Source organism: Oncorhynchus kisutch, unplaced genomic scaffold, assembly GCF_002021735.2.
Source record: "Oncorhynchus kisutch isolate 150728-3 unplaced genomic scaffold, Okis_V2 scaffold719, whole genome shotgun sequence".
NCBI classification, from domain to species: Eukaryota; Metazoa; Chordata; class Actinopteri; order Salmoniformes; family Salmonidae; genus Oncorhynchus; species Oncorhynchus kisutch.
The window spans coordinates 41,805-54,183 of NW_022262664.1; the positions used below are offsets into that span (position 1 = coordinate 41,805).

The window sequence follows — 12,379 nt, forward strand, 5'->3', positions numbered from 1 at the left end:
TCGATTTCGCAGGTTTTCCTACTTACAAAGCATGTAGAGGTCTGTAAAATTCATCATAGGTACACTTCAACTGTGAGAGACGGAATCTAAAACAAAAATCCAGAAAATCACATTGTATGATTTTTAAGTAATTAATTAGCATTTTATTACATGACATAAGTATATGACCACCTACCAACCAGTAAGAATTCCAGCTCTCAGACCTGTTAGTTTTTCTTTAAGAAGCCCTCCTGTTCTCCACTCTGCACCTGTTTGAACTGATGTCCTATATTACCTGTATTAACTGCACCTGTTTGAACTCGTTACCTGTATAAAAGACACCTGTCCACACACTCAATCAATCTACTCTTATTAAATAAAGGGGAAATAGAATAAATAATGAAATAGTCCATGTTTGTCTGACAGGTGTTCTCTCTGTGTCCCCAGGTGGTGTATGTGTCTCTGTCTGACAGGTGTTCTCTCTGTGTCCCCAGGTGGTGTATGTGTCTCTGTCTGACAGGTGTTCTCTCTGTGTCCCCAGGTGGTGTATGTGTCTCTGTCTGACAGGTGTTCTCTCTGTGTCCCCAGGTGGTGTATGTGTCTCTGTCTGACAGGTGTTCTCTCTGTGTCCCCAGGTGGTGTATGTGTCTCTGTCTGACAGGTGTTCTCTCTGTGTCCCAGGTGGTGTATGTGTCTCTGTCTGACAGGTGTTCTCTCTGTGTCCCCAGGTGGTGTATGTGTCTCTGTCTGACAGGTGTTCTCTCTGTGTCCCCAGGTGGTGTATGCGTCTCTGTCTGACAGGTGTTCTCTCTGTGTCCCCAGGTGGTGTATGTGTCTCTGTCTGACAGGTGTTCTCTCTGTGTCCCCAGGTGGTGTATGTGTCTCTGTCTGACAGGTGTTCTCTCTGTGTCCCCAGGTGGTGTATGTGTCTCTGTCTGACAGGTGTTCTCTCTGTGTCCCCAGGTGGTGTATGTGTCTCTGTCTGACAGGTGTTCTCTCTGTGTCCCCAGGTGGTGTATGTGTCTCTGTCTGATAGGTGTTCTCTCTGTGTCCCCAGGTGGTGTATGTGTCTCTGTCTGACAGGTGTTCTCTCTGTGTCCCCAGGTGGTGTATGTGTCTCTGTCTGACAGGTGTTCTCACTGTGTCCCCAGGTGGTGTATGTGTCTCTGTCTGACAGGTGTTCTCTCTGTGTCCCCAGGTGGTGTATGTGTCTCTGTCTGACAGGTGTTCTCTCTGTGTCCCCAGGTGGTGTATGTGTCTCTGTCTGACAGGTGTTCTCTCTGTGTCCCCAGGTGGTGTATGTGTCTCTGTCTGACAGGTGTTCTCTCTGTGTCCCCAGGTGGTGTATGTGTCTCTGTCTGACAGGTGTTCTCTCTGTGTCCCCAGGTGGTGTATGCGTCTCTGTCTGACAGGTGTTCTCTCTGTGTCCCCAGGTGGTGTATGTGTCTCTGTCTGACAGGTGTTCTCTCTGTGTCCCCAGGTGGTGTATGTGTCTCTGTCTGACAGGTGTTCTCTCTGTGTCCCCAGGTGGTGTATGTGTCTCTGTCTGACAGGTGTTCTCTCTGTGTCCCCAGGTGGTGTATGTGTCTCTGTCTGACAGGTGTTCTCTCTGTGTCCCCAGGTGGTGTATGTGTCTCTGTCTGACAGGTGTTCTCTCTGTGTCCCCAGGTGGTGTATGTGTCTCTGTCTGACAGGTGTTCTCTCTGTGTCCCCAGGTGGTGTATGTGTCTCTGTCTGACAGGTGTTCTCTCTGTGTCCCCAGGTGGTGTATGTGTCTCTGTCTGACAGGTGTTCTCTCTGTGTCCCCAGGTGGTGTATGTGTCTCTGTCTGACAGGTGTTCTCTCTGTGTCCCCAGGTGGTGTATGCGTCTCTGTCTGAAAGGTGTTCTCTCTGTGTCCCCAGGTGGTGTATGTGTCTCTGTCTGACAGGTGTTCTCTCTGTGTCCCCAGGTGGTGTATGTGTCTCTGTCTGACAGGTGTTCTCTCTGTGTCCCCAGGTGGTGTATGTGTCTCTGTCTGACAGGTGTTCTCTCTGTGTCCCCAGGTGGTGTATGTGTCTCTGTCTGACAGGTGTTCTCTCTGTGTCCCCAGGTGGTGTATGTGTCTCTGTCTGACAGGTGTTCTCTCTGTGTCCCCAGGTGGTGTATGTGTCTCTGTCTGACAGGTGTTCTCTCTGTGTCCCCAGGTGGTGTATGCGTCTCTGTCTGAAAGGTGTTCTCTCTGTGTCCCCAGGTGGTGTATGTGTCTCTGTCTGACAGGTGTTCTCTCTGTGTCCCCAGGTGGTGTATGTGTCTCTGTCTGACAGGTGTTCTCTCTGTGTCCCCAGGTGGTGTATGTGTCTCTGTCTGACAGGTGTTCTCTCTGTGTCCCCAGGTGGTGTATGTGTCTCTGTCTGACAGGTGTTCTCTCTGTGTCCCCAGGTGGTGTATGTGTCTCTGTCTGACAGGTGTTCTCTCTGTGTCCCCAGGTGGTGTATGTGTCTCTGAGTGTGTGTGTTGCTGTAGTGTGTGTGTTGGAGGTTGGCCGGGAGGAGTGTGTCCGTGTGTTGGGTAATGTTCGGGGGCAGAGTGTGGTGGTGATTGGGAAGGTGTTTGTGTGGCTGTGTGTGTTGTTGTTTGGTGTGTGTGTTCAGCATCACCACAGCCGAGTGAGGAGCAGAGGATACCTCCGTTTCTACAGAGACAACCGCACCCTGAAACACCTGCCCTTCCTCATCCACTCTGCAGGTACACCTGCATCTCAGTGCAATAGGCATCACTACAGTCCTTGGTTCGAATCCAGGCTGTATCACATCCGACCGTGGTAAGGAGTCCCATAGGGCGGTTTGGCCCATCGTCGTCCGGGTTTGGCCCATCGTCGTCCGGGTTTGGCCCATCATCGTCTGGGTTTGGCCGCGGGGAAGGCCGTCGTTGTCCGGGTTTGGCCGGGGGGAAGGCCGTCGTCGTCCGGGTTTGGCCCATCGTCGTCCGGGTTTGGCCCATCGTCGTCCGGGTTTGGCCGGGGGGAAGGCCGTCGTTGTCCGGGTTTGGCCCATCGTCGTCCGGGTTTGGCCGGGGGGAAGGCCGTCGTCGTCAATAAGAATCAGTTCTTAACTGACTAGTTAAATAAAGGTTCAATCATAAATCCTGCAGGTCCACATCCTGGTACTCGTCCACCTCCTAACCCTAACATCCTGGTACTCGTCCACCTCCTAACCCTAACATCCTGGTACTCGTCCACCTCCTAACCCTAACATCCTGGTACTCGTCCACCTCCTAACCCTAACATCCTGGTACTCGTCCACCTCCTAACCCTAACATCCTGGTACTCGTCCACCTCCTAACCCTAACATCCTGGTACTCGTCCACCTCCTAACCCTAACATCCTGGTACTCGTCCACCTCCTAACCCTAACATCCTGGTACTCGTCCACCTCCTAACCCTAACATCCTGGTACTCGTCTACCTCCTAACCCTAACATCCTGGTACTCGTCCACCTCCTAACCCTAACATCCTGGTACTCGTCCACCTCCTAACCCTAACATCCTGGTACTCGTCCACCTCCTAACCCTAACATCCTGGTACTCGTCCACCTCCTAACCCTAACATCCTGGTACTCGTCCACCTCCTAACCCTAACATCCTGGTACTCGTCCACCTCCTAACCCTAACATCCTGGTACTCGTCCACCTCCTAACCCTAACATCCTGGTACTCGTCCACCTCCTAACCCTAACATCCTGGTACTCGTCCACCTCCTAACCCTAACATCCTGGTACTCGTCCACCTCCTAACCCTAACATCCTGGTACTCGTCCACCTCCTAACCCTAACATCCTGGTACTCGTCCACCTCCTAACCCTAACATCCTGGTACTCGTCCACCTCCTAACCCTAACATCCTGGTACTCGTCCACCTCCTAACCCTAACATCCTGGTACTCGTTTCTGTGTAGTTGGTTAGTTCTCCTACAGTTGAATGTTTTACAGCGGGTCCACCTCCTACCACACAGAGGAGACACACATTAAGCTTACCTTTTACTGTGTGTGTGTGTGTGTGTGTGTGTGTGTGTGTGTGTGTGTGTGTGTAGGGAACACGGCGGTGTTGGTGGTCATGTCAGCTGATCTGCCAGAGGCGGCTCATCTTCCTGTTTATCTGCTGCTAGGGATTCTGGGACTGGAGCTCCTGGTCTCTCTGCCTTGTCTGATCATCTACACAGGTACCCCCCTCCCCCTCCCCCTCCCCCTCCCCCAGCCTGTCTATAGAGTGATCTACATCACAGGTACCCCTCTCCCCCTCCCCCAGCCTGTCTATAGAGTGATCTACATCACAGGTACCCCCCCCCCCCCCCAGCCTGTCTATAGAGTGATCTACATCACAGGTACCCCCCCCCCCAGCCTGTCTATAGAGTGATCTACATCACAGGTAACCCCCCCCCCCAGCCTGTCTATAGAGTGATCTACATCACAGGTACCCCTCTCCCCCTCCCCCAGCCTGTCTATAGAGTGATCTACATCACAGGTACCCCTCTCCCCCTCCCCCAGCCTGTCTATAGAGTGATCTACATCACAGGTACCACTCTCCCCCTCCCCCAGCCTGTCTATAGAGTGATCTACATCACAGGTACCCCTCTCCCCCTCCCCCAGCCTGTCTATAGAGTGATCTACATCACAGGTACCACTCTCCCCCTCCCCCAGCCTGTCTATAGAGTGATCTACATCACAGGTACCTCTCTCCCCCTCCCCTCCCCCAGCCTGTCTATAGAGTGATCTACATCACAGGTACCCCTCTCCCCCTCCCCTCCCCCAGCCTGTCTATAGAGTGATCTACATCACAGGTACCCCTCTCCCCCTCCCCTCCCCCAGCCTGTCTATAGAGTGATCTACATCACAGGTACCCCTCTCCCCCTCCCCTCCCCTCCCCCAGCCTGTCTATAGAGTGATCTACATCACAGGTACCCCTCTCCCCCTCCCCTCCCCCAGCCTGTCTATAGAGTGATCTACATCACAGGTACCCCTCTCCCCCTCCCCTCCCCCAGCCTGTCTATAGAGTGATCTACATCACAGGTACCCCTCTCCCCCTCCCCTCCCCCAGCCTGTCTATAGAGTGATCTACATCACAGGTACCCCTCTCCCCCTCCCCTCCCCCAGCCTGTCTATAGAGTGAGCTACATCACAGGTACCCCTCTCCCCCTCCCCCAGCCTGTCTATAGAGTGATCTACATCACAGGTACCCCTCTCCCCCTCTCCCAGCCTGTCTATAGAGTGATCTACATCACAGGTACCCCTCTCCCCCTCCCCCAGCCTGTCTATAGAGTGATCTACATCACAGGTACCCCTCTCCCCCTCCCCCAGCCTGTCTATAGAGTGATCTACATCACAGGTACCCCTCTCCCCCTCCCCCAGCCTGTCTATAGAGTGATCTACATCACAGGTACCCCTCTCCCCCTCCCCCAGCCTGTCTATAGAGTGATCTACATCACAGGTACCCCTCTCCCCCTCCCCCAGCCTGTCTATAGAGTGATCTACATCACAGGTACCCCTCTCCCCCTCCCCCAGCCTGTCTATAGAGTGATCTACATCACAGGTACCCCTCTCCCCCTCCACCAGCCTGTCTATAGAGTGATCTACATCACAGGTACCCCTCTCCCCCTCCCCCAGCCTGTCTAATCTGCATCACAACGGCCTGTCTAATGTCGGAGAGGGGGTACCTGTCCTGCTCTATTCAGACACACAATAGAATAACAATCCCTATTCAGCCCTCTCTCTCTTTCTCTCAATTTCAATTCAATTTAAGGGCTTTATTGGTCTGGGAAACATATGTTAACATCGCCAAAGCAAGTGAAATAGACTAAACAAAAATGAAATGAACATTAAACAGAAGTTCCAAAGCATAAAGACATGTTAAATGTCATATGATGTCTATATAAAGTGTTGTAACGATGTGCAAATAGTTGACGTACAAAAGGAAAATAAATAAGCATAAATATGGGTTGTATTTACAATGGTGTTTGTTCTTCACTGGTTGCCCTTTTCTTGTGGAAATATGTCTCTCTAATATGGTCATACATTGGGCAGGAGGTTAGGAAGTGCAGCTCAGTTTCCACCTCATTTTGTGGGCAGTGAGCACATAGCCTGTCTTCTCTTGAGAGCCATGTCTGCCTACGGCGGCCTTTCTCAATAGCAAGGCTCTGCTCACTGAGTCTGTACATAGTCAAAGCTTTCTTTAGTTTTGGTTCAGTCACAGTGGTCAGGTATTCTGCCGCTGTGTACTCTCTGTTTAGGGTCAGTCACAGTGGTCAGGTATTCTACCACTGTGTTCTCTCTGTTTAGGGTCAGTCACAGTGGTCAGGTATTCTGCCGCTGTGTACTCTCTGTTTAGGGTCAGTCACAGTGGTCAGGTATTCTACCACTGTGTTCTCTCTGTTTAGGGTCAGTCACAGTGGTCAGGTATTCTGCCACTGTGTACTCTCTGTGTAGGGCCAAATAGCATTCTAGTTTGCTCTGTTTTTTTGTTACTTCTTTCCAATGTGTCAAGTAACTATCTTTTTGTTTTCTCATGATTTTATTGGGTCTAATTGCATTGCTGTCATGGGGCTCTGTAGGGTGTGTTTGTGTTTGTGAACAGAGCCCCAGGACCAGCTTGCTTAGGGGACTCTTCTCCAGGTTCATCTCTCTGTAGGTGATGGCTTTGTTATGGAAGGTTTGGGAATAGCTTCCTTTTAGGTGGTTGTAGAATTTAACATCTCTTTTCTGGATTTTGATCATTTGCGGGTATCGGCCTAATTCTGCTCTGCGTGCATTATTTGGTATTCTACGTTGTACACGGAGGATATTTTTGCAGAATTCTGCATGTAGAGTCTCTATGGTGTTGTCCCATTTTGTGAATTCTTGGTTGGTGAGCGGACCCCAGACCTCACAACCATAAAGGGCAATGGGTTCTATAACTGATTCAAGCATTTTTAGTCAGATCCTAATTGGTATGTTGAAATTTATGTTCCTTTTGAAGGCATAGAAGGCCCTTGCCTTGTCTCTCAGATCGTTCACAGCTTTGTGGAAGTTACCTGTGGAGTTGATGTTTAGGCTGAGGTATGTATAGTTGTTTGTGTGCTCTAGGGCAACAGTGTCTAGATGGAATTTGTATTCGTGGTCATGGCGACTGGACCTTTTTTAGAACACCGTTATTTTTGTCTTGCTGAGATTTACTGCCAGGTCTGACAGAATCTGTGCAGAAGATCTGGGTGCTGCTGTAGGCCCTCCTTGGTTGGTGACAGACTTCAGATTCTAGTAGGGTGAGGCCGGGTGCTGCAGACTGTTCTAGTGCCCGCGCCAATTCGTTAATATATATGTTGAAAAGGGTGGGGCTGAAGCTGCATCCCTGTCTCACCCCACGGCCCTGTGAAAAGAAATGTGTATGTTTCTTGACAATTTTACCCGCACACTTGTTGTTTGTGTACATGGATTTTATAATGTCATATGTTTTTCCCCCCAACACCACTCTCCATCAATTTGTACAGCAGACCCTCATGTACAGCAGACCCTCATGTACAGCAGACCCTCATGTACAGCAGACCCTCATGTACAGCAGACCCTCATGTACAGCAGACCCTCATGTACAGCAGACCCTCATGTACAGCAGACCCTCATGTACAGCAGACCCTCATGTACAGCAGACCCTCATGTACAGCAGACCCTCATGTACAGCAGACCCTCATGTACAGCAGACCCTCATGTGCAGGGTGGTTTGTTTGTCATTTAGGATGTGTAGGGTGAATATGTGGTTTGTTTGTCATTTAGGATGTGCAGGGTGGTTTGTTAGTCATTTAGGATGTGCAGGGTGAATATGTGGTTTGTTTGTCATTTAGGATGTGCAGGGTGGTTTGTTAGTCATTTAGGATGTGCAGGGTGGTTTGTTAGTCATTTAGGATGTGTAGGGTGAATACGTGGTTTGTTTGTCATTTAGGATGTGCAGGGTGGTTTGTTAGTCATTTAGGATGTGCAGGGTGAATATGTGGTTTGTTTGTCATTTAGGATGTGCAGGGTGGTTTGTTAGTCATTTAGGATGTGCAGGGTGAATATGTGGTTTGTTTGTCATTTAGGATGTGCAGGGTGGTTTGTTAGTCATTTAGGATGTGCAGGGTGGTTTGTTAGTCATTTAGGATGTGCAGGGTGAATATGTGGTTTGTTAGTCATTTAGGATGTGTAGGGTGAATACGTGGTTTGTTAGGTAATTTGGTAAAAAGCCAATTTGACATTTACTCTTCAACTCTCTCTTTCTTTGGTAGATCGTGGCTCTACAACACCTTAGTTGGTAGATCGCGGCTCTACAACATCTTAGTTGGTAGATCGCGGCTCTACAACACCTTAGTTGGTAGATTGTGGCTCTACAACACCTTAGTTGGTAGATCGCGGTTCTACAACACCTTCGTTGGTAGATTGTGTCTCTACAACACCTTCGTTGGTGGATCGCGGCTCTACAACACCTTAGTTGGTAGATTGCGGCTCTACAACACCTTAGTTGGTAGATTGTGGCTCTACAACACCTTAGTTGGTAGATCGTGGCTCTACAACACCTTAGTTGGTGGATCGCGGCTCTACAACACCTTCGTTGGTAGGTCGCGGCTCTACAACACCTTAAGACCTTTGCAGACTATACAATTTCCGTCTCAGACAAAATGTCCACGTCGTTGACAAATTCTTAGGTGGTAAACGATTGCCGGATGTCTTGGCTGGTTCAGTGTGACAGGGTCTAGGTCTGCTGGTTCAGTACCACTACGTCTTGGCTCCTCGTTCAGTGAGTCAGGGTCTAGGTCTGCTGGTTCAGTACCACTACGTCTTGGCTGGTTCAGTGAGACAGGGTCTAGGTCTGCTGGTTCAGTACCACTACGTCTTGGCTGGTTCAGTGAGACAGGGTCTAGGTCTGCTGGTTCAGTACCACCACGTCTTGGCTGGTTCAGTGAGACAGGGTCTAGGTCTGCTGGTTCAGTACCACTACGTCTTGGCTGGTTCAGTGAGACAGGGTCTAGGTCTGCTGGTTCAGTACCACCACGTCTTGGCTGGTTCAGTGAGACAGGGTCTAGGTCTGCTGGTTCAGTACCACTACGTCTTGACTGGTTCAGTACAACTACGTCTTGGCTGGTTCAGTGAGACAGGGTCTAGGTCTGCTGGTTCAGTGAGACAGGGTCTAGGTCTGCTGGTTCAGTACCACTACATCTTGGCTGGTTCAGTACCACTACGTCTTGGCTCCTCGTTCAGTGAGACAGGGTCTAGGTCTGCTGGTTCAGTACCACTACGTCTTGGCTGGTTCAGTGAGACACGGTCTAGGTCTGCTGGTTCAGTACCACTACGTCTTGGCTGGTTCAGTACCACTACGTCTTGGCTGGTTCAGTACCACTATGTCTTGGCTGGTTCAGTACCACTATGTCTTGACTGGTTCAGTACCACTACGTCTTGCCTAACATTGAGAGAGGCTTGGCTGCTGCCACATGATCAAAAACACAGCTGCAGTTGACTTGTCGGCTGACGTAGCCTCGCAGGCCTATCGCAGAATGTACCATTTGCTTCAGTTCTGTAAATCACAATCTGGCCAGGTTACTGAGCTAACATATGGAGTTGTTTTAAGATGGTCCAATCTGGCCAGGTTACTGAGCTAACATATGGAGTTGTTTTAAGATGGCCCAATCTGGCCAGGTTACTGAGCTAACATATGGAGTTGTTTTAAGATGGCCCAATCTGGCCAGGTTACTGAGCTAACATATGGAGTTGTTTTAAGATGGCCCAATCTGACCAGGTTACTGAGCTAACATATGGAGTTGTTTTAAGATGGTCCAATCTGGCCAGGTTACTGAGCTAACATATGGAGTTGTTTTAAGATGGCCCAATCTGGGCAGGTTACTGAGCTAACATATGGAGTTGTTTTAAGATGGCCCAATCTGGCCAGGTTACTGAGCTAACATATGGAGTTGTTTTAAGATGGCCCAATCTGGCCAGGTTACTGAGCTAACATATGGAGTTGTTTTAAGATGGCCCAATCTGGGCAGGTTACTGAGCTAACATATGGAGTTGTTTTAAGATGGTCCAATCTGGCCAGGTTACTGAGCTAACATATGGAGTTGTTTTAAGATGGCCCAATCTGGCCAGGTTACTGAGCTAACATATGGAGTTGTTTTAAGATGGCCCAATCTGGCCAGGTTACTGAGCTAACATATGGAGTTGTTTTAAGATGGCCCAATCTGGGCAGGTTACTGAGCTAACATATGGAGTTGTTTTAAGATGGTCCAATCTGGGCAGGTTACTGAGCTAACATATGGAGTTGTTTTAAGATGGCCCAATCTGGCCAGGTTACTGAGCTAACATATGGAGTTGTTTTAAGATGGCCATACTATGGGTCTTTTAGCTCTTTGATTTAGAATTTTAGTGAGAATACTTTTCGGGATGTCTCCTGGTCTGATAAACACCTCTGTAGCTCTGACACCTTCCACTGCAGATGGGATGTCTCCTGGTCTGATAAACACCTCTGTAGCTCTGACACCTTCCACTGCAGATGGGATGTCTCCTGGTCTGATAAACACCTCTGTAGCTCTGACACCTTCCACTGCAGATGGGATGTCTCCTGGTCTGATAAACACCTCTGTAGCTCTGACACCTTCCACTGCAGATGGGTTGTCTCCTGGTCTGATAAACACCTCTGTAGCTCTGACACCTTCCACTGCAGATGGGTTGTCTCCTGGTCTGATAAACACCTCTGTAGCTCTGACACCTTCCACTGCAGATGGGGAAGGCCGACATTGGTGTATAGAGTGCATGAGGAGGGAGGAGAGAGAGGGGGAGGGGGAGAGAGAGAGAGAGGAGGGGGGAGAGGGAGGGCTACTGTAGATAAGAGAGAACTCTTTCACATTGAGATGGGCTTTATCCTGTCCACAGGCTACACACACTGATCTCAGGTCAGATTAGTGGTGTGAGGCTCGACCACACTGAGATGGGCTTTATCCTGCCCACAGGCTACACACACTGATCTCAGGTCAGATTAGTGGTGTGAGGCTCGACCACACTGAGATGGGCTTTATCCTGCCCACAGGCTACACACACTGATCTCAGGTCAGATTAGTGGTGTGAGGCTCGACCACACTGAGATGGGCTTTATCCTGCCCACAGGCTACACACACTGATCTCAGGTCAGATTAGTGGTGTGAGGCTCGACCACACTGAGATGGGCTTTATCCTGCCCACAGGCTACACACACTGATCTCAGGTCAGATTAGTGGTGTGAGGCTCGACCACACTGAGATGGGCTTTATCCTGCCCACAGGCTACACACACTGATCTCAGGTCAGATTAGTGGTGTGAGGCTCGACCACACTGAGATGGGCTTTATCCTGCCCACAGGCTACACACACTGATCTCAGGTCAGATTAGTGGTGTGAGGCTCGACCACACTGAGATGGGCTTTATCCTGCCCACAGGCTACACACACTGATCTCAGGTCAGATTAGTGGTGTGAGGCTCGACCACACTGAGATGGGCTTTATCCTGCCCACAGGCTACACACACTGATCTCAGGTCAGATTAGTGGTGTGAGGCTCGACCACACTGAGATGGGCTTTATCCTGCCCACAGGCTACACACACTGATCTCAGGTCAGATTAGTGGTGTGAGGCTCGACCACACTGAGATGGGCTTTATCCTGCCCACAGGCTACACACACTGATCTCAGGTCAGATTAGTGGTGTGAGGCTCGACCACACTGAGATGGGCTTTATCCTGCCCACAGGCTACACACACTGATCTCAGGTCAGATTAGTGGTGTGAGGCTCGACCACACTGAGATGGGCTTTATCCTGCCCACAGGCTACACACACTGATCTCAGGTCAGATTAGTGGTGTGAGGCTCGACCACACTGAGATGGGCTTTATCCTGCCCACAGGCTACACACACTGATCTCAGGTCAGATTAGTGGTGTGAGGCTCGACCACACTGAGATGGGCTTTATCCTGCCCACAGGCTACACACACTGATCTCAGGTCAGATTAGTGGTGTGAGGCTCGACCACACTGAGATGGGCTTTATCCTGCCCACAGGCTACACACACTGATCTCAGGTCAGATTAGTGGTGTGAGGCTCGACCACACTGAGATGGGCTTTATCCTGTCCACAGGCTACACACACTGATCTCAGGTCAGATTAGTGGTGTGAGGCTCGACCACACTGAGATGGGCTTTATCCTGTCCACAGGCTACACACACTGATCTCAGGTCAGATTAGTGGACCTTACAGTGAAATACTTCTTTATAGTGAAATGCTTCCTTACGAGTCCCAATTGACCAACAGACCAACCTAGTGGTTAGAGGAGGCAGGTAGTCTAGTGGTTAGAGGAGGCAGGTAGTCTAGTGGTTAGAGTGTAGAGGAGGCAGGTAGTCTAGTGGTTAG

General features: G+C 50.0%; 1 protein-coding gene across 1 annotated transcript in view; it reads left to right on the forward strand.

The window, feature by feature from the left end:
• Nucleotides 1–12,379, forward strand: part of tmem192 (transmembrane protein 192) — a 40,738-nt gene that overhangs the window by 6,613 nt on the left and 21,746 nt on the right. Inside the window, exons 3-4 of the mRNA XM_031815979.1 lie at nucleotides 2,447–2,705; nucleotides 4,044–4,172. Of these exons, the coding sequence (XP_031671839.1) occupies nucleotides 2,447–2,705; nucleotides 4,044–4,172 (388 nt within the window). The remainder of the gene's footprint in view (nucleotides 1–2,446; nucleotides 2,706–4,043; nucleotides 4,173–12,379) is intronic.